Source organism: Bactrocera oleae, chromosome 6, assembly GCF_042242935.1.
Source record: "Bactrocera oleae isolate idBacOlea1 chromosome 6, idBacOlea1, whole genome shotgun sequence".
Taxonomy (NCBI): Eukaryota; Metazoa; Arthropoda; class Insecta; order Diptera; family Tephritidae; genus Bactrocera; species Bactrocera oleae.
In genome coordinates this window covers 21,392,347-21,416,189 of record NC_091540.1, presented here as the reverse complement: position 1 = coordinate 21,416,189, position 23,843 = coordinate 21,392,347, and the positions used below count along the sequence as shown (strand labels likewise).

Here is a 23,843-nt window from a genome sequence, read left to right as displayed (position 1 = left end):
TTTCCATACTCAACCACGCATATGCGACACCTAATTCGGGATTGCCTCAATTATCTATTTAATGGACCGCTTCAGTTCAGTCAGATTTCTGGGTTTGATTTTGTACACCTCTTGCTTGACATAACCCCATAAGAAAATACCAAGCCGTCGCAAATATTCTTATACATTATATTTGTATAATTATGTGTGCATGTAAACAAATATGGAAGTACCCTTTATAATTATTAATTTGTCTACATGCAACGTATGTATGTAAATATGTACACTCATTGTTTCATGCGAAATCTCCGTTGCCCTGGACAACCAATGGCCGAAGCTCACGTTTTTTGTCTTCTTGTCAAAGAGTCACTGTGTCGCTGACTGACGCGACGACAACGCGTCACAACATTGTGTTGTTGGTAGAAAATCCGAGCTGGTGCCGAAAAAATATTAACGAACGGCCGCCGATTGTCACCGCTTCCCTTGCCGCTCTAACAGCTTTGCCCACAAATCATCGTAAATATGTATGTTTATATATGAGCATGCATACATATTGACGCAAATTTTTGTGAGACACGGAAAAATATTTTAAAATTGTAAAATATTTTAAATGGACAAAAGCTTTGTTGCCAGTTTTGTCAATTTTTTCTGTGTTTTGTGGGCTTGCATGGTTGCAGCTTTTCCCTTCCAGAGGGAATATCAGAAATTTGTTCAATTTATGATTTTTAGCTTTTGCCATCGTCGCGAAAAGAAGCTTGTAGGCAAACGCATGCTCGGGGAGATGAGAGGGTGTCTGTTTTTATGAATGAAGCGAGGTTGCTTGTTGAAAGTACGCCTGCATTCCTGAATGAAAATGTTGTTGTTGTGTAATTTACTATAAATTTGGGCTTCGCCTATTTGGCTGACATATTGACTTGTGACGATTGTTGTTTTTGTAGAACAATGTTTGTAGTTTTTGCGGGTGACATATTTACATGTGTTCGCACACACATATGTAGGTTGGTTTGTGTATGCATTATTTGTTCGGCAATTTTATGTAGATATATGCGTGTACATATAAATCAATGCGGGCACATATAGTGTATTGATAAGTGATAAAATCATGATTTGACTTCCTGAATGCGTACATTCAAATACATACGTACATACATATGACTATATAAGATTAATATGATAAAAGATGTACATACATACATATATTGCAATAAATTTAATCTCTATTATTATAATATTAAATATTTATTAGGAATGTATATTAGGTAAAAACTAAATAAAATTATTAAATGCCCAAATTGACTATAAATATTATTTCGAAATTTCATAATTTAAAAGATCTTATCAGTTTTGCATGCATTCATAAAAATTCGTAAAATGTTATTTATATCAATAAATATGATTGCATATAAACGTATAAAAATATAAGCCAAAAGGCTAACATGCAGCTGTAATATCGAAGCAAGTCTCTGAGCATAATTTTCATACAATGCTCAGCTCTGTTCACTCTCCACTGTTAAAATTTCTCCTTCCGAGCCAAAAGTGGTGAAATCCTCTATTAAAATCTTGTTAGGTTTTGACAATTCACACGCTGGTTCGCAATTGAACCTTCTCTATGATATACGTTCTTTGATTTCAAATGCACCGAATTATAACGCCTAATGTATTTTTAGAACACTACTATATCAATGCGTACATTTATTTATGTATGCATGTAAATGCAAATAATTTTATGTGTTTGTTTATGTATGTATGTATGTACGTTTTTTTACTGTCTCGACATTGTCTAAAATCGGCAAAAATATTAGAACACAACCATTAGAAAAAAGTTTCTATGAAAGCTTGCTTTTTCACTAGCTAAACCATACATGTTAGCCAGAAGGGGAATACCAAGATCATCAGCGCCGTCGTCTTTACTGACTATTATATATATCTCAATATATTATACATCAAAACGCGTTCGAGCGTCAATAAAAAGAAGTTCAAAATGTTATATTTGTTATGAAAATTGTTCAAAAATAACATTCATGAAAACATATGTTGGTTTTTGTAAAAAAGCTCTCTGTAAATAAATAAAATGGGTTTTTACTCCATAACACTGAAAATTTCATATGTGTAGAAATCTACACAGGAGGGTAAAAAACGTAAGTTTTTCTGTGGAGCAAATGAAGGTTAACAAAACCGATACTATACACTATTGAATTGATTGATAACCCGTTTGACGATCATGAATGTTTACCTATTATAATACAATATTATCAAAATTATATGAAATTTAATTCTAATTATAGCCTTAGTAAATATTAGATATAGAAAATGAAGATAAACTAGTTGTCGCAAACTGACCTTGACTTTCGGAATGCGGATCACGTAAACGACCTACTTTCCGACGCACCTTTGTATACTCCGGCTCTTTCGACTATCAGATTTTAAATCATTAATATAGTCTCAAAAAAGCGTGAAAAAAATTACTCACATGATAATTATCTGGCTTTACATCGTGATACACAAATGAACCTCGCACAGAGTGGTATGGTCCACTGTATACATTTCCGCTATACGAGCTTTCGCTGTATGTTTGTTTATTTAGTTGGAATGTTGCATATGGACAGATATCTTCTATGTATTCATTGCCTTCAGCTTTGCCAAAACTACCTGAGTCGTTAGAATGCGAACCACGAGTTGGTCCACTACCAGGGTTGCAACGAACGGCCAAGTACTGCTGATCTCGATTTTGTTTATTTTGCAAGTTGGCCATAGATGGGGACTCGGACATTGAGGAAGAAGCCAAACGCGCTTGATTGTCAATTTCTGTAAAAAAAGAAACCATCATGATAAGTTAGATGAAAAATATCTGTAATCAAATATATATTTATAACAAAACCGTTTGACCGATATCTTAGCAAAGTTAATTGAACGGATAATATTGGATATACTATAGTTTTACGCCGAAATTGTGTGAAATCGATCCAAAATTACTCTAGCTCCCATATAATGACATTATATTAAGATTTTCATTATTATAGCAGACATTATGCCGAATATATCAACAAATTATGTTGATAAATTTTGAAATAATTTTCAACATTTATAATATACTTGAAAATATTTCACCTAAATTAAATCTCACAAATTGTGAGAGTATAAATCATTCGATTACACCCGACCTTGACCTTAGCCCATAATTGTTTTTTGTAATATTTAGTTACTTTTAAAGCTTCATTTGGGACTTAAGCATTTGAAATATCGGAAATATAAACAAATAAACTAGGAAATAAAATCACATTCAGCCATATTAAAGATATTATATAGCCATTGTTTTTACGAACAGCAGATAGTGAACATTAAGCTGAACTGAGTGAAAACAGCTGGAAGTATTGGAAACTGGCAGAGGGACACTTCGAGCCGCGTTGTTTCACAGCAATGAATTTATTTTTATAGTCAAGCCATGGCAATTGCGGCTGTACATTTCTCTTCAGGTATGTTTACAAAACATTTTTTTGCTTATTTAAAAAAAAAATCAGTTTTTCTTGACTTACTTTACTGTCATTGCCGGTGAATTTTGTGCAGTTAATTTATTAGGTCTTGTGAAGTACACAGTTTGGTTTCACTAATTAATTTTATACAATTCTATTTTATTACCCGAACTGACAGACGAATTATAATTCAAACTGGGGACACTCTGTTCCCATGTCATATTAAAGTTAAATCCACATTGATTTGCAGACATTGCAGGCATATCAATGCCGGCAACTTGTGATAAACACTGGAGTTTATTGAGAATAGTACGGCAAAACTAGCAAATATTGAACAAATTAGATTGATAAATTAACATATTGTCAATGATAGGTCAGTGAATTGGCGAAAATCGTTTAGATAACGGTACCATATCTATTTGGTTTTAGGTGAGGTACTGAGTCGCTCCGAAGGCGGCTCTCGGCATTTTGAAAGTTTCAAAAAGTTTTATGTGCTCAGTTTGAGACAGTTTTTAAAATAGTATTTTTTACTATATATCAAAAAATTAAAAGTATTTTTAGTAACCATCTTTACTAAGAGCTTAGTGTCTGATTGGCAGACATCCCAGCAAACTAGAAACACCATTCAATGACTATTGTAGAAGCTATCAAGAGGTAGAAGAAGAAGATATAAGAAGATGTTCTATGCGACTGCAAAGATTTGTATAGGAAAATCGGAACTATCGGTTGAGGGTTTCTTAATGATGTTTAGGAGGTTGCAAAAATAAAACTTGTTGTGAAGTTCATCAATCTTCACCAGGAGCACAGGATTTTAGTCCCGGTGGTTTCATAATGGGCCTCCCAAAGACCTGGGTGCGTCGTCAGACATCAACTCTATTTACCATATACATATTCAATAATATGTTCAATGCAAATTAGTAACCGTTTTATTATTATTTAATTATGTTAAATATTAAAAAAAAAATTAAATAACATAACATTATTGATATGAAACTGATTAGCCGCGGGAAATTAATAATGCTTCCATACTTACTTCGTTTGCGAATAAGTAGCACAGCTGCTATTATACCTAATAGCATAAACATTGAAAGGCATACAGGAAGTAGCACCTTAAAGTTCGCATAAAAGGGACCATCACTCATATGAGATACAGGATTCCCATGATCTGTTGAATATATAACTGAAAGCGAATATTTATAAGCTACATAAGAATATATGAGCGAGCAAATCTCCTTAATTTGTGATTACCTCCTTGTGGCGAAAGCGTTGTAAAATTGTAAACTGCGGTTGTAGAGCCAGCATTATTGTGAGCCGTAACTTTTAGTTGATATTTAGTGCCAGGAACTAAATCACTAACCGTATAAATGCGTTCAGTCGGAGGAATATGATTTGAAATAACATTCCATTGGGATCTGTGAATTGATGGCAAATACAATATTGGAATACAACACCTTTAGAAGTTTTTATTTAAATATATGGTCCTAAATGAAAATAGGTTTAATTACAATTTTGCTTTTGATATAAAAAAGTAAATTTTAATAAATATAAATTTGAATTTTAGTGTGACTACCTCTTTGCATATGTTATTAAAGTAAAAGAGTTGGGAAGTAATAATTTAGGAATAATATTTTCGGTATTTGGAACTTTTGTTTCATATCGTGTATATTGATAACGTTAAAAAATACATTACGTACAATAGCATAAGCCGGAATCGGCCTACATTTACTGCAAATTCTGAAATAATTTTTTGGAGTTCAAGAAATTTGCATAATTTGCTCCGCGCTTTTTGTAATTCTTCCCGCTGATAACTTACCTCCCAAATAACCTAGATTCAATCATGAAGTATAAAATTCCACACCCTCCATCGCCCCATGAGTCCAGCCAGCATGTGACACTGGTCGAATTGTTCGTAATCATTTGAGAATGTTTCGGTTGCACTGGTGGATTTCCTTTCGTGTAGGAATTCACAATGTCACATGGTAACCCCGTACCTATCTTGTTGTAAGCAGTTATATAGAGTTGATAACGTGTCCCGCACCATAAATTTGTTAATAAATGTGAGTTAGTTTTAGCATCCACTTGCAATTCTTCCCAGTCACCATTTTCTCGTTTATAATTTATCACATAACCAAGAATAGGGCTTCCACCGTGACTATTGTCCATCCATTCAAGATGTAAACTATCTGTATAACTATTCACCACCGTAAGGTTGGGTGCTTCTGGTGGTACTTTTATAACAATGTTATAGATAATCTCATCTTTTCCCCATGTATTCTCGACACTGCACGTATAATTACCAGCGTCGCTGGACTGGCATTCACGTATATAAAGAGTGCCATTCTTCGCAATAACCTTGCGTGAACTCGTATCCATGTTATGACCATCTTGCCTCCAAATTGTGACAGGCGCTGGGGAACCTACTTTGAGGCAAGGTAATTCAAGATGCTCCTTCCAGGGACTTATTAAACGCTGACTAAAAGATACAATGCGAGCGGGGACTTTGTTGTTCGGAGGCACAGTAACAACTTGTGTTTTTTCACCCTCACCAATCTTTGTAGACGCTGTTAGCCAGAATTGATAAGTGGCAGATTCTTGTGTGCGTTGAGTCTCGTGCATTTCAACAAAGGGGCCAAGTATACGTTTGTGAGTGCCTTCTTCACGACCACCCTCCAGCATGGACATATAGAAAGTGTAGCCAGTCTGAAAGTGGATTAGCCAAATAAAATTATCTGCATTTGATAAAACTACAATAATATTTGTACAATATCTCCATTAGGAAATTCTGGTGGCAGCCAAGAAATAATTATTTTTGTGCTGGATGCAGGAATCGCTTTGATAGCCTGTGGCGCCGAAGGTACTATACAAATTAAAAAAAGATGATCATGTAATCAAAATAAAAGATATCGATCGTAATATTTTACCATCCTCATATGTACGACAGTGAAATGGCTTCGTTTTCGTACCGTCTCCAATCTTGGTATATGCGAGTACCCAAACCGTATAATTGGTATACTTGCGTAAATTTTCTATCGTAACATATTGATTGGTTGACTTCACAACGTCGGGATCCGTTTCTTGATATGGAAATAAAATTATATCAATTATCCACATAAATATGACCACCTTAATTCCGTAAACACATGTTTATTTATATGCAATTATAATGTTATTTTGATCACGAACTAATTAAAATCAGGCCTCTTCGCGACCACTAACTTGTTAAAAGTATGAACCGCGTGTTGAAATTCAGCTTAAATTAAAGGAAACTCGTTTAACTCTGAATAATGCAGTTATTTGTTAAAAAATAATGGTATTTGTCTTTTCTTGCCGACCTTTTCTCCAGGTAGCGTTATATGCTTTGTCAGATATGGCCCTATGGAACTCTATAGACTCGAGTTATGGCAAACGCTTAGAATTTGGCCAGAACTAAAATAGGGTCCTTTTTGCTGATATTAGAGAGCAATATTTCATTTATAGGTACTATATTTGAGTACCTTGTTGAAAAGAGTATAATAGTTACCATGATAAGGTACGTACATTGGTATATTGATTGATTTTTCTGCAGATAATAACATGGATAATATTATACTAATTTTGTTTTGTTAAACTGTTAATAACTTTAATATAAATATGTACATGCATGAACTTAAAAAATTACTGCTATTTTTAGATACATATGTGCAGATTTTTTACCAGTTAAAACTTTTCATTGCATGTATATCGATCGGATAACTTCAGTTTCAAAATAATTACCGTATAATTCATTTACAGATATATAAAATACTTTATATCCTTTGATCTTGCCATTTTGTCCGTCAACATCTGGTGGTGACCATGTTATATAAATTGAAGTTGATCCAAGCACGTCGCATTGAGGACTCTCTGGAGATGAAGAAGGCACTAGAAAAAAAGGAAATATATAACAGCTTTTGATTTCAAATATTGTCAATTCTTTGTTCTGTTACGCACTAAATACTAGATTAATTATTAATATATGTAATCGGCCCAGACCTTACCTAAGCTTTAGCCACTTAATCTAATGATTTCCGCTCTTCTGGTAGACCTGAAACTTCAATAAAACTAGACGTATGGGGCAATGGGCAAACAGTGTTTCTCTAGGACCTAATCAGAAAGCAATTGGCACTGTCATCGCTTCTACGGCAGCGCGCTCAGAGAGTGCCCGCGGGGAATGGGCTGCCGATCACTGCTCTAGGCCCTACAAATATAATGAGATTATATTCCCTATGATGGGCTGTATGTCAATATGTATTCTATTGATACCAAATTGCTATGTTGACTTGAGTTGTTGTCTGTCAGATTGGTTTTATTACGTACGTATCGTTAAGTATATCATATTTGTAGGAAGATGTGAAATATAATATTTTCTGTTAATCAGGTTCAATTTATGGCAGATATTGATTTAGTAATGTTTTTTAATTCAATAATTGCATTTTTGGCCCCCCCAAATATTCTGATGTTCGGCTGCTCATAGTTTAAGAGCCAGTGGACGGCAAACTGTATGTATTTTACCAAAGTTGATATTTTGCTTAAATATTCTCCTATACCTACCCTACATGAAATCGGGAGGGTAGTAAGTAATACAGGTACGTAAATTATGAGTGTTTCGAAAGTATTTAAAAAAAGCTGCTGTTTGGTCATTTTAAAAAGTACAATCAATGCAACGTCCAAAATTATTTATTTAATGCAATGGACCTTGCATTCATTGTACTTTTTAATATGACCAAGAGGCAGAGTGTTTTGAAACACTCATTCGTACCTGTATTACCTTAGCGACGTCATAGCTACCCTCGCTGGGCTTAGTGCCTTCCAATTTCATGAAATGTAGGTATAAGAGAATCGTTAAGCAAAATCTTTGACAAAATGAATCTGCCGTCCACTGGCCCTTAGACTAATAAATCAGTGGTCGGCATGAAAGGAACTGCGACTTTGTAGGGGAGCATGAAATTAAATACACCCAGTGAGAACTCTGTTTTGTGGATATTTTATTCTTTGTTTAAACAAGTAATTTCGTGCTTCCTGATTTATTTTATACGTTGTACGATTAAAATAAGTATACTCAACCCTAAACATCTTCGTTTTATTGTTTATGAGTAACGGAAAACACAAAATGTAATTCATAATATCATATATCATTCATATTGACCAAAAATTTCGGGCAGGGCACATTTCCTCTAGAGACACGACTATACGCGGCGTTGTTTATGCCTTAACTAGAGTTGCCAACAATTTTCATAAAATTGCAAAATTTCACTTGATATACCATAAAAAGCTACATACTGATATATTCTAGAAATATCAAAAGTGAAGTCTAATTTTCGATAACATGCACTTAAAATCATTTTTCATTCTTGGCTTGGTTGCGCGAATATGCTTTAAAATTTTTGAAATAAAATACAAGCTATTAAATTTAACTACTTTTTACACTTTCATTATGTGTTAGATGGAATGTTACGGAAATATTTACAATTAAGTAAGAATTTCTAATTTTTTGAAATGCCGGCCGCACATAGCCCCACTTATTTATACAAAATCAGAATTTTCGACCTAACCTAAGCGAATTTATATAAGTATACATTTCTTTTTATAGCTCTCAGAGCAGTTTATATAGTAACATGAAAAATTGTACTTGTATATGTAACCTTATTAATTTTTTTGTGTGTAGTGTACAAAGTGTATGTTGTATTAAGTGTACAAAGCCAAAGTCGCTCAATTAAAACCAACGTAAAGTAAGTAGATGTCAAGGGGAAAAACTATAAATAAACTAACAAAACTATCGAGTGCAAATTTTATTTTATTTAAATAATTAATTATTTTTAAAACTTATGGACCGTAAATGACATCCATGCTCAGCCACGCATATGCTAGACCTAATTAGAAAACGGCCTGAAGGATTGAAGTCCTCAACGATCGATTTAATGGGCTGCTTCAATTCAGTCAGATTTCTGGATTTTGTTTCGCACTTCTCTTGCTTGATATAATCCCATAAAAAAAATTCTGGTCTGGTTATGTGTGCAGTTGCTCGATATAGCTAGAACAAAACGATATTGAAAGCGATACACCTTCGGCGCAATTCTGGGTAAAAAAACTCAGTTAACATCTTTAAATAACGGTGCCCATTGACTGTTACTGTTACATCGTTTTGTTGAAGGAAGTATGGCCCGACATGTACCTTGATGAAACTGCGCACGGCATGTACGGCAATTTTGCTTGTTTACATTTCCATTTAGATCAAAATGAGCCTAATCAGACATATTAATATATTATCTTCTTCGGCCGTTTCAATCATTTTCTGGCAAAATTCCAGGCGAATGAGCACATCTAGAGGGTTTAACCGGCTTGTTATTTGAACTTTGTACGGAAACAGATTTAAGTTATCATTAATTATCCGTTGTAATTACCGTCTGCTAACTCCAAATTGCGCTGATAAGTTGTGAGTCGACACTCTTGAATTTGCCTCAATTGACGATGCAACAGCCTCGATTTTTTCTTGAACACGAACATACGGATCTCGATGGTACGGTTTTCTTGGGATACTTCAAAACTCGGCAAACATGTTTACCAATGGTCCATATACTAGGGGAAGAGCCGCCAAAATCCCGTCCGAATTCCCTTTGGACGGAAATGACGGGCTGCAATGCATAATATCGCTGCACCATCCAAACCGTCTTTTCGGTATCAAAAATCAGAAAAAAAGCTATTACGGTTTGTTTTTGTAGCACGATTTGTGAGCCACCCTATATAATAAATTGTAGAATTGTGGACATTTCTGAAATACACATATTATTTTTAACCATTATTTTGTCTATAGATGGTACGGATGAACTTATGGAGAAAACTGGATGAATTGATTACTTATTTGTTAATTTTTGTATACACATAAGTAGTAATACAAAATATGTATTATAAAATCAAATTAATATATAATATATATATATTAAAAACCCGTCTACATTGTTAATGTTTGAAAAAAAACATTTTTATAAAAATATTATTCGAATTTGATTATTTTCGGCGCTCTCAACTACATTTTCACATATTCTTTGGACTAAATTCGGCACAATTAAAAAGTATCAAATATCACCCCTGGTGTGAAGTTAGCTTGTGCAATTGTTGTATGAAATGACGACCACTGAATTAAACCTAGCACACCCTTAACTGTTATTGTAATATGGAAATAACTAATATATAAATGTATCAACATTTTTTAACAAACCGTTACGATTTTTTCTTTCACTTACCATCTTCCATTGTTTGCACTGCAATCTCTCTGCTCGGTGGCCCACTACCCTGACTAGTGTACGCTTGTACAATAACATGATACTGAGTATATTTATTTAAATTACTCAACACAGTTTCCCCTCCAAAATGTGAGCGCACTTCCACAGTTTTAAAGCTAAACCCTTGAGTAGGATTCACTTCTTTGTCTTCAGGTGACAACGACATCTGATATCCAACATAGTAACCTAACAATATTCCGTTCCAATGATCGCGTTCTGGCGCATCCCATGTGACCGATATCTCAGTCGAACATTTTGCCTCTGCTCTCACATTCAACGGTGGTCCCGAAGGAACTTCCTCCAGTGTGGTTACTTGTACGACCTCCGAATACTCGGACGCACCCAATTTATTCTCAGAAGTCATCCGAAAATGGTATGCTTTAGCTGGACGCAAGTTTTGTATATTAATAACCGTTTGTCCACCGGTGATCGCGATATGCTCTGCATTTTGCCAAATATCTAATTATGTAAAATATCAAAATGGAAAATTAATTAAAATGTACTTTTATATACATATGTATGTACATATTTTTATTTAAAATTACGTTAAAAGTAAAGAAATCAATGCGTGCCTGTGCGATATATTTTTGGTTTGAATAACTATTATTAGAACTCAATCGAATAAAAATATTACTAAAGGTGTTCTATATGCACATGTATTGATCTTTTCACAATATTACTTACAATGATTGTTTACTTAAAAACAGTCGCAGTAAAAGAGAGTAAATTATTTCTTCCGAATATATTAGAGTATTTTTATGTTCGTCTAACGGTTATTTGTACCATCAGATAAGAAATATTAGGTCAAGTAAAAAGTTGGTTTTTTATTGATTTTTCAAAAGATGATAACTTTGTGTACATTTGTCCGATTTAAGTCAAATATGCGCCATTTTGTTCGTAAACTTGTTGCCAACGAGATGCCTACTTCATTATACCCTTCTCGTAGAACCTCCCATCCGAGCTTCAGGAGCTTCTAGCGCGTCACCAAAGACGTGTGTGGCCTGGCGTTGTCCTGATGAAACACAATTCGGCCTGTGTTGATCAAAGATGGCCTCTTCTGAATGAGTGCTGCCTTCAAGCGGTCCAGTTGTTGCCAGTAGAGGGCCGAATTGAGCGTTTGGCCATAGGGGAGCAGCTCGTAGTAGATGATTCCTTGCCAATCCCACCAAACACGCAACAAAACCTTCCTGGCCGTCAATCCGGTCTTGGCCACCGTCTGGGCCGCTTCCCGGAGCTTTGACTACGTTCGTTTGCGCTTGATGCTGTTGTAAGTGACCCATTTTTCATCGCCAGTCACAATCCGCTTCAGAAACGGGTCGATTTTGTTGCGATTCAGCAGCGATTAGCAGATGGAAATTCGGTCCATCATGTTTTTTTTGCGTTACTCAGCAATTAAATAAGTGCTCACGTGACGGTCTGTTTCCACTATTTCCATGATTTTATCGTAATTTTCGACGACAGGCTTCCCGACGCGTGGTGCATCTTTGACATCGAAATTAGAGGAACGGAACCTACCAAACCACTTTTGTGTTACACGTTCGTTTACAGTATCTTTGCTTTGGCTGCTTTTTCGCCTTGATCGCAGAAAAATTGTAAAATATAGTGAATTTTCTCTTCGCTGGTGTCCATCTTTGACGAGCGCTCACAACGTACTGAGTTAAGCAATCGAAAAACTGTCAAAGACAAACTTTTAGCGCGAATAAACACGTTTTCAGCGCCGTATAGTATGACACGTAACACTAGTACTATACAATAACGCCATCTCTTAGATAAAAACCGAACAAACTTTTTACTTGACCTAATCTATATTAATAATTGTCCGTTATGTATGTCTGTCAGTCCGCCCATTTGTCAACGTTACTTAACGCTTAATTAAAATGACTTCCAGGATATGACATTATAGATAGTTGACGTAATATAAAAATAAATAAGTATGGAAGCGCTAAGTTTGGGTGTAACCAAACATTTTATACTCTTGCAACTTGAAAGAATCAAAGCAGGGGAAATACCTTTGGTACCGATGGGCCAAAATAATTTACGCGGCCTCGAAATAAGACCATCTGGTTTAAATACTTCTAACAGGGTTGTGAATTTTTTAATTCAAACACTTTGGGATTAAAAATTAGATTTTCATTTTTCAATCCCGATGTTGGGACTAAAAATTAGATTTTGATTTTTTTATCCAAGATGTTTGGGACTAAAATTTAAAATATTATTTTTTGATATCAATAAATGCGAAAAAATGTTAATTCTAAAACAAATTATTCTTTTAAATGCTTAACTATAGGCTTGAAATTAAATTTTTTTTTTTTAATACGGTAGTTGAGATTAAAAATGAAAAATCAAGTTTTTAAACGGTTTTTGGGATTAAATTTTTTTTCAACACGTGTTTGGGATTACAAAAAAAACTTTAACTCAAACGTTAATTCGATAATTTTTTAATGCATTATTTGCAACCCTGACTTCAAATAGATTATAAGGCATCAAGCAGGGTTCTTATGATCATTGCTATAATTTTGAATGGATCAACATATTTGTATATGTACTTAGTCTCCTAATTATCCATAGGTTTTATAGTTATTCGTTAGGCAGCAACCGTAGTAGCTTTAACCAATTTGAAGCCACTAAAGTTATTTCCATAAAGCTCCATAGAATCACGCATTTCATACTATAGTGTGGAAATGAATAAAGTAGTGTAATAAACAGGCCAAAAAATTAGCTTTGGATGGTGATATCTAAGTTTTACATGCGAATCAGATGAAAAAGGTTTCAACCTTTGTAAAACCATATTTGAATTTACAATCTCACTTGTTGACTTTAAAGTGCACATTTCTAATTATAAGAAAAATATCTTAAACAAATTAGAAATTTAATGAACATTTAATGGGATAAAGCGACGCGAAACTTCTCCTCAAAAGAGTTCGGTTGTACCCCAACATTTTATACTCTCGCAATTCCCAAACATCAAAGCCGGGTCATATTTGCAGGTGTTGGCAAAACTTTATATAAAACAAGTAAGGAAGGGCTAAGTTCGGATGAAACGAACATTTTATACTCTCGCAAAGTCAAATGGTATACTCGTTTGAGATTTCTTTGTGGATTGACTGATATTTTCGGTAGAAGGTCAACTATAGGCACTGGGGTCCACATATTTAGTACTTAGGGGCTTGAACAGTTTTGGTTCGATTTAGAAAATTTTTGGTCACAAGGTGGCATACTTTAAACGTATTATTCACGCAAAGTTTTACGCCGATATAATCATTGTTGCTTGATTTGCATAGTGGAAAGTGAAAGAATCAAGTGGTATTTAAAATGGTGTCATATGGAAAATAGGCGTGGTTGTAATCCGATTTCGCCCATTCACTATGACATAGAAACATGAAAAGAACGTTATGCACCGAATTTGGTTGAAATCGGTTAAGCAGATCTCAAGATATGGGTTTTCACCTAAAAGTGGGCTGTGCCACGCCCACTGTCTAATTTTGAACGCTGTTCCTATAAAGTCATCTTATACCATCTCAGAGATAAAATTTAATGTCTCTGGCGTGTTTAGTGCTTGATTTATCGCGCTTTTAGTAGTTTTTAACAGTACCGTTATATGGGGAGTGGGCGGAGTTGCCACCCGATTTCAACTATTTTCACACCGTCAATAGAAGTGCTAAAAACATTTGCTTCCAGTGAATTTTGTTATTATAGCATTAGCGGTTTAGGAGATATGCACATTAAACCTATTAGAGGCGGGACCACGCCCACTTTTTAAAAAAAAATTTTAACTGCAGATGCCACTCCCTAATGTGATCCTGTGTACCAAATAACAGTCTTGTATCTTATTGCGGAGCTTAGTTATGGCAAGTTATTTGTTTTTGATTAATGGCGTTTTGTGGGCGTGGCAGTGGTCCGATTACGCCCATCTGCAATACCAACCGTCTCACGGTACCATGAAACATGTCTACCAAGTTTCATAAAAATATCTCAATTTTTACTCAAGTTAGAGCTTGCACGGACGGACGGACAGACGGACAGACGGACGGACAGACGGACGGACGGACAGACAGTCACCCGGATTTCAACTCGTCTCTTCATCCTGATCATTTATATATATATAACCCTATATCTAACTCGATTAATTTTAGGTGATACAAACAACCGTTAGGTGAACAAAACTATTATACTCTGTAGCAACAGGTTGCGAGAGTATAAAAAGAGTTTAATATTTTTAATTCGACGAAATTATGAAAAGATCACAATCATATTTGGAATTTAACACAAACTATACATACGTCATATAATCACTTAACAAACATAAATCTATATATTCATCATGTTAGTTTTGTGGGAAGGTACATATCGATGTCCATAATTTGTATTGCGGGTGACATATGTAGTACTTACAAGTATATCAGATATAAACACAATCAATGATGTGAAACCTAAAATATTGTGAATATGAGGAAAAAGTGACTGTAGACGTAGATGCGTTTAAATAAGGGGTTAAGCTTAAATACTACAATTATATATATATTATATTTAGAGTTGAGAAATACACTGCGATCTGTGGTCTACCGTGTCCCCTCCTGTTATCACAATACTTCGTTTAACCTAGTCAATCAAAGAAGTTTAGAAAATCTCCTGAGTAAATGGTTGTGATGTGTTCTCTCACCGAATTCATTTGCCCGATAGCCTGACTCCTTCCTCATATGATTGCAGGACAATCAAGTAGTATATGCTCAATAACTCCTCTCATAATGTGAGATGCCCACAGCCAAGAACGGTTCCGGCACATCAGACTGATTGCCGCAACTTCTTTCGACAGATCAGGTCCAGGCATCAATGGTAGTAAAATGTTATTCCGTGGCAACACTGTTATGCATTTTTATGCACTCCAGCACCATTATTGATTTCATTTCAACCGACGAGATTACCTGAAGTGCCGCTTGATAATCACTGAAAATGATATTTTGTTCCTCGTGACAGTTTTTCTCTAGAATAATCTCTACACATATGCTAATGGCATAGCAGTGGCAGACCCCAGCTCCGATTTCATTTGCCGTTTTCAAGCCTTTTGTGTACCATTGCATTGTGCTTCTACCAAGGAGGAGGATGGAGTCCTCTCATTCACTTTCACTACCCAGTGAAACTTTGAATACTTATGTATGTACATATGTATGTATATTATGTATGTATATTCTCTTGGTAATGCCATTAAGTTTCTTTTAAACAAAAAACGGGTAGGTCGTTTTCAAATAGAGTCATATTTTTATACTCTCGCAACCTGCTGCTACAGAGTATAATAGTTTTGTTCACCTAACGGTTGTTTGTATCACCTAAAACTAATCGAGTGAGATATAGGGTTATATATATATAAATGATCAGGATGAAAAGACGTGTTGAAATCCTGGTGACTGTCTGTCCGTCCGTCCGTGCAAGCTGTAACTTGAGTAAAAATTGAGATATCTTTATGAAACTTGGTAGACATGTTTCTTTGTACCGTGATACGGTTGGTATTGCAGATGGGCGAAATCGGACTACTGCCACGCCCACAAAACGCCATTAATCAAAACCGAATAAATTGCCATAACTAAGCTCCGCAATAAGATACAAGACTGTTATTTGGTACACAGGATCACATTAGGGAGGGGCATCTGCAGTTAAATTTTTTTTTAAAGTGGGCGTGGTCCCGCCCCTAATAGGTTTAATGTGCACATCTCCTAAACCGCTAATGCTATAATAACAAAATTCACTGGAAGCAAATGTTTTTAGAACCTCTACCTACAGTGTGAAAATAGTTAAAATCGGGTGGCAACTCCGCCCACTCCCCATATAACGGTACTAAAAGCGCGATAAATCAAGCACTAAACACGCCAGAGACATTAAATTTTATCTCTGGGAGGGTATGAGATGACTTTATAGGAACCACGTTCAAAATTAGACAGTGGGCGTGGCACAGCCCACTTTTAGGTGAAACCCCAAATCTTGGGATCTGTTTAACCGATTTCATATTTCTATGTCCTAGTGCGAAAATGGGCGAAATCGGACTACAACCACGCCTATTTCCCATATAACATCATTTTCAATTCCATCTGATTCTTTTACTTTCCACTATGCATATCAAGCAACAATGATTATATCGGGGTAAAACTTTGCGTGAATAATACGTTTAAAGTATGCCACCTTGTGACCAAAAATTGTCTAAATCGAACCAAAAATGTTCAAGCCCCTAAGTACTGAATATGTGGACCCCAGTGCCTATAGTTGACTTTCTACCGAAAATATCAGTCACCATTTGACTTTGCGAGAGTATAAAATGTTCGGTTACATCCAAACTTAGCCCTTCCTTACTTGTTTAAATTAATTTTAGCTCCCTTATATTTAGGAAAGTGTTCACGCGATTCAAAGAGTTAATAATGCTTATGTTACCGCTGGTTATCATTATATTGGGTTGGCAACTAAGTAATTGCGGAATCAAAGACAATTTTTTCATGGAACTAAATAACTTTATTCTGTAATGTATTACCCATTTTGATCAATGACCTTTTGCCATCTTTCAGGCAGCATCATAATCCCACGTTCATAAAACTTCTGGTTTTTATTAGCAAAAAAACTGAATCAGGTACGATTTGACATCATCATCATTATTGAAATTTTTACCATTCAATGAGTTTTGTAAAGATCGAAACAAAAAGTAATCCGATGGTGCAAGGTCAAGACTATATGGTGGATGTGGCAAAACATCCCAACCAAGCTCCAATAGTTTTTGCGGAGTGACCAAAGATGCGTGTGGTCATGCATTGTCATGATGGAATACAACACCTTTTCGATTTATCAATTCGGGCCTCTTTTCTTCAACTGCATTGTTTAATTTCGTTAGTTGTTCAATATAGACAACAGAATGGATCGTTCGGTTGGGTGGTAAGAGTTAAAAGTAGACAATTCTTTTATAATCCCACCGAACTGATAACAAAACCTTCTTTTGATGAATACCAGCTTTTGATGTTATTTGAGCTAGTTCACCTGGCCTGCTCCACGATCATCGCCAGTTATCATTCGTTTTAAAAATTAATAATTTTCATTACGTTTCTTTAGCAAATCGCATCTATTAATGCGTTGCGTTAAATGCGTTTCTTTCACTTCGTGAGGAACCCATATATCGAGTTTTTGAACATACAAGTATTCAAGTTGTTTTAAGTGATTTTCAATGCATGTATGCGATACCTCAAACTTCTCTGTAATCTCACGTGTTGCACTGTGACGATCCGAATCGATTATTACTCTGATTAGGTCGTCATCAACTTCAACTGGACGTCCAGAGCGTTTTTCATCTTTGAGTGAAAAATCACCAGAACAAAATTTGGAAAACCAATTTTCACACTGCCGTTCTTTTATGGCTTCATCGCCATAAACAGCACATAACTTTTTGTGAGTTTGATGAGTGAAATCCGCAATTATTTGCTGATATGCCGAAATTTGCACAGAATATTGTGGATATACGTCTTTATACATGAATGAATAATAAAACTAATTCAGCGTTTCGTTAATAAATTGGAGTATCGGTTAAAATTTTGGTATTTTCTGCGAAGCTTACAGAAAGTGTACATGTAATTTTGATTTGGTCTAAGCGATTTATACCATAGTTGTCTCATTTGTTTAATCTGTGAATTTACTTTATTAGGATTACAATGGGCCTCTTAATAGCTTAAACGCAATATACGAGCGACGACGAATATTCGTCGTACTCGGCGACGCCGTCGGTGATAAGAACAAACGATTGTATATGAAGATGAACACAATACGCGACGGACTTCTCCACCATGACGATTTTTGAGATGGAGCTATTTCTAGTTTTATCGCCGACCGCGGCGGCAAAATCGGCATCACCGTATCAAAGAAAGATTATTTTCAGTAAAAATCTTAAGAATTTGCAAAAAAAATTTACGGAAACGTCTGCATCGGCAATATTAAGATTGTTTATGTTTGGTTTCGTTATTTATTGTGATATTTTTGAGCGCGAAATACACACTAGCTGCGAAGAAAATCGTCCGTATTGTGTTCTTCCGACGGCGTCGCCGAGTACAACGAATATTCGTCGTCGCCCGTATTGTGTTGAAGCTATAACGGCCTAAGTGCGTCGAAAGACAACCACACTACCTACATACCTACTACATTATGAATAGGGGGCTAGATTCATAGAAAGGCGCTCTCCGAATTTCACTAAGATGGCTTAAACTTACACTTACTGACCCATATATACGGTAAAAAGTCAAACGGACGGGGGGCCTGAATTATTGTCCGATTTCGACTTGTTTTGGGTAAGAGATGGAATACCTTGAATATTACTTATTTATTTCTTCGGATGTATTCATTGGTGTAGGATTTATATATTGTAAAGTAAAAGAATCAAATGAAATTTGAAATTGTGTTATATGGGACATGGATGTGGTTGTAGTCCGATATCTCTGACGCATTGATTTATTGAGTTATCGTAGTTTTCAACGTAGTTATATGGGGAGTGGGCGTGGTTATCATCTTATTTCACCCATTTTCACAGTGTATGAAGAAATGTTAGAATACTTCTTCAAAGCAAAATTAGCTTTAGTGGTTTGTGAGATAACTCATGGAACAAATCATTCAGTGAAGGTCGAGAATTTCATCGAAAATTTACCTCATGCGAGTTGTCCAGCCAACTCTGTCAATGATGATAACATCGAAAACGTTAAATAAACAGTGCTTGAAAATCGTCGTGTTGGCATCAGAGATATAGCAGAGGATCTCAACATCTCTTATGGTTCGATTCAATCATTTTGGTTAATGTTTGGGATATTAAGCGTGTTAATGCTGGACTTGACCTGATAGTGATTAACTTTTTTGCCAAACACAAAATGAGAGACATCGCTCAGTCACCGTATTTGCCAGATTTGCCAGATTTGGCTCTCTGTGACTTTTTTCTGTTTTCGAAACTGAAATATTATGACTACGCGCCAAGGTTGACTTTTGGCATTGTAAACAAATAACTGCCAAACACAACACTAATTGACATATGGAGATCAAACTCACCAATTTAGGAAAAATATTTTTATCTTTTCGATTTAGGTGCACAGTTTATAGAAATCTTTCCTGATCAAATTGGATATTTGGCCCAACTAAAGTACATTGTGAAACGGGGGCGAAATTGGACAACAACCACACTAGTTTCCATATATAAGCATTTTAAATTTCATATGAATCTTTCACTTTACAGAATATAAATCAAATACCAATGAAGTTATTGGAATATAATGTTGCATAAATAGCGCCTCTTATAGTCATTAATAACTTTTCAAACTCCCAGATGTTGAATATGTGGACCTAAGTGCCGTTAGCTGATTTTTTACCGAAATTATTGGAAAATCTCTGAGAGAATCTTTTCCTGATAGTAGAGTTTGAACTTCCGATTTACTTTATACTATATACCGGACCAATACCATAAACTAACAAATCATATTTGAACAATTTAAAAATACGGTCTTAAACTTGCAGCTATTCTCATCTTTTCTACTACTAATACCAAAACTTATTTTAAATTATTGTTTTACATTGTTAAAGATACTTTCACATACCAGAAATTTGTTTATAATATATATGATATCCTTCGATTGGACTGTTTCCAGCGAAGGGCTGACTCCATGTAAGTTGCAGACTGCGGGATTGTTGTGAGTTAATACGCAGATTTTTCGGTTGCTCTGGAACTTCCTGTACAATTAACTGAATCGACATTTCATCCTGTAAGAAAATAATAATTTTAATTTAAATGTTGTTTTCCAGTCAGTGTGAAATAACACAAACTGACATAAATCTAAGAAAATTCAATCATCTTTATACACTAAGTACAGACGTTCTGAAAAAATACTTTGTGGTTGTTTTTGTACTTAATATACCATATAGCTCAGAATATACAAATAAATAATGATATACACTAATTAGCTCTAGAAACACATTTGAAGATTTAAATTGCATAACACTTACCTGACCAAATGCATTGCTAGCTTGACATATATAAATACCAGTATCTTGCCGATATGTATGTGAAATGCCTAATTCTGAGACCATCCCATCATCTAATATCTGATCTCGAATTGTGTACCTGAATGAAAAATCCATGAATAACCATGGAAGATTTAGCGTTAACAATTTTGTAATTCAGTTTGTAAAAATTCAGAGAAAGCTTGATCATTTTGATACATACATATAACGCTATATCTATCTCGATATGTTTTAAGTGAACAGAAGGACGGACAGACGTACATCATGAAATCAATTCCCCTCGTTATCTTGGCCCTTTTTATTATATTAATTTTTTTAATTAGGGATCGTGTGGATAGGCAGTAAATAAAAATATTTGATACTTCACTAGGGACAAGTTGATATGACTGGGGTTAGAGCACGGTCACGGGCCACTACGAATGTAAAGTAAGCGGTTTAATATTTTAAATGCATAATTGCTTTAAATTAAGTATTGTAAATTGTGTGTTTTATTAGAAACGCTTATCCTACATCTATTGTTTCATCTTTATTCATACCAAATATGCGCCCCATCCGATGTCATTACTCATATAATATATATCAAAACCTAAATAATTTCTCTATTTTTATTCTGAGATTTATCAATGCGATGAAATTAACCAAACTCTCAAAATTCCGAATTATCTTTACAGAAGAAAACGTTACTTTTATTGATAGGAACAATGTAGTCGCAGGGAAAAAAGGAATTATCAAACCCTTAGCAATAATTTTGTAGACAAGTGAAACACTTGTGCCATAAAGAGATTCTTTTGTTCACGAAAAAACTAGACCAAAGAATACCAAAAATTAATTGTGTGAAGGAATAACAGCAAGATTAAACTATCGAAGTCGTAAGGAACATTAATTTTAGTGGCACCTCACAAAGAACTTAGACACGACGGATATAAATTACACAAGTGTAAGTAATTTTACGAGGAAATATATTTATTTCAGGAGAAAATCGTAAAATATTTGTAAGGCAGCGTTTTTAAAAATTATTAATAAGTAGCAACCATATAATTTTCATTTTCTTAATTTACCTGGAATCGAGTGATTCATCCAAATATTGTTGTGTTGCATGTATTTTCCATTTGATGTCGATAGGATTATCACCCTGAACATTACATTGAATGTGCACCTGTTTTCCTTTCGCAACTGAAATCTGCTTAGTTTTGGTTTGAAAGTGAGCGGGTACTAAAATTATAAAATTATTTAATACTTTAACGCTATTCTAATTAAAAATTTAATAAACTATTTGATTTACATATACTATATATTAGTATGTATATGTGAGCAAGTGTATGTTAATGATTATTTTTGTGATTTCAAAATTGGATGAAAAAATCAATAACTTAGAATAGACATACAAAAAAAAAACAGATTATTTCATGATAGTTATTTTTTCGACGATCTAAGTATTTCCATGATGATTGATTAATTTCAGATTTTTACAATGTTCTTCACTGAAAATTATTAATTTTATGATAAATCATATATAGTCACTATTTTTGAGCACAAAAAATAAAGGTCGTATATAATGATTATATGTGTTTTTTATTCTTTTTTTTTTGCTCAAAATAAAATTCACTTTTAGATCTAAATTGTAAATAAAGCAAGAATTTAGTTCAAGTTTAATTTAATAAATAATCATAATTTATGATTTTAATTTTTTTGCTGTTAATGATTAATTAAGATTTATTATAAAATTAATCAAAACTAATCATTATTGGCGGAGAAAATCGTAAAACACAGTGTATAATCATTATTACGTGATTTTTAGGTAAGAATGATTACGGTTTTTTTTTTATTTTTAATTTCTGTCAAGTTAAGCCGTGACCTTATTTAATAATGCTATATTTTTACAACTAACCCCGTGAGCATAGCAGGCACTGACTGCGCGAACTATATTTTACAAAATAACTTTGGCACCGAGTGTATTGCTTATTTCATTTTAAAAAAATTGTTGTTTCATATATCTTTCATTATTCAATCTAAATTTGAATGCTTGCAAGTTCTTCCTAATAAAAAGAATTTAGCATGAAAAACAATACAACTTAGACAATCCGCAAGAAAAGCCAAGATTTATAATGTTATATGGACGGTTGCAATGAAGATTCTCATTTTGAAGCTAAATATGATATTGTATTACAAGGATAATACACATGTATAATTTAATACATATTTATTTAATTTTTGATTTGACGCACGAGTATAACAATATTGATACTATTTTAGCGATCGCTTAGTTTACATATAACGCAATTTTAATGGATGTTTCCTGTGTACTATGCGGCATTTTTATTACCCATTCGTAATTTCTATTGAGAGTGAAGAAGGCAAATAACGTATCTGGGTTTAAATTTTTTAGAAACATTTTTTAAAGTAATTTACAGAAACTCAATTGGGTACAAAAATTCGTATAAAGTGAAAATATTAACTTCTAATAAAAAATAACGTTTAGGTATAATTTGATAAAATATTGGTAGAATTATAAGAACAAATCAATACACATAGTTAATATTTTAAAAGTTATTTGCAAACAAATTACGAAAAAAAATTAAACACTATTTAAAAAAATATATTTTCATGAAGTGTTTAAAGAACAAATAAAATTTTAACCTACCGTTCACTTTTAGAAAAATTACTTTGCTGACACCTGAACCGATGTTGTTTTTTGACTCACAGAGAAAGTGACCCTGTGAATCCTTGTTTATCTTCTTAAAGTATATCGTACCATTCGGAAAGAGTTGTACAGTAGGTTCATATAAAAAGTCTTTGTATTCTCCCGGAGTCGGACCAATTGCCTTTTTCCATGTAATTGTTGGTTTCGGATAACCAGAGGACTGACAATGAAGTAAAACATCTTGTCCAGCCTGCGCGCTGGAGTCTTTTGGCTCCAATATCCACTTTGGAGGGACATTAACTGTAAGCGGCACTGTGAAGCGTTCCAATCCGGCAACATTACTGGCAATACATGTATAGTTGCCCGAGTGCTCAGAGGTAATATGTTCTATCACTAAACTGGCAGAGTATTCATCTAATCGACGAAATACCTCATTCC

At 34.4% G+C, this 23,843-nt stretch overlaps 1 protein-coding gene across 1 annotated transcript in view; it reads right to left on the bottom strand.

The window, feature by feature from the left end:
* Positions 1–23,843, bottom strand: part of Dscam4 (Down syndrome cell adhesion molecule 4) — an 89,299-nt gene that overhangs the window by 5,172 nt on the left and 60,284 nt on the right. Inside the window, exons 17-29 of the mRNA XM_014237663.3 lie at positions 23,406–23,842; positions 21,823–21,976; positions 20,747–20,864; positions 20,341–20,503; positions 10,709–11,206; positions 7,203–7,349; positions 6,371–6,523; positions 6,212–6,306; positions 5,263–6,149; positions 4,698–4,861; positions 4,483–4,629; positions 2,450–2,784; positions 2,320–2,392 (exon numbers count right to left, since the gene is read on the bottom strand). Coding sequence (XP_014093138.1) covers positions 2,320–2,392; positions 2,450–2,784; positions 4,483–4,629; positions 4,698–4,861; positions 5,263–6,149; positions 6,212–6,306; positions 6,371–6,523; positions 7,203–7,349; positions 10,709–11,206; positions 20,341–20,503; positions 20,747–20,864; positions 21,823–21,976; positions 23,406–23,842 — 3,371 coding nt within the window. The remainder of the gene's footprint in view (positions 1–2,319; positions 2,393–2,449; positions 2,785–4,482; positions 4,630–4,697; positions 4,862–5,262; positions 6,150–6,211; positions 6,307–6,370; positions 6,524–7,202; positions 7,350–10,708; positions 11,207–20,340; positions 20,504–20,746; positions 20,865–21,822; positions 21,977–23,405; position 23,843) is intronic.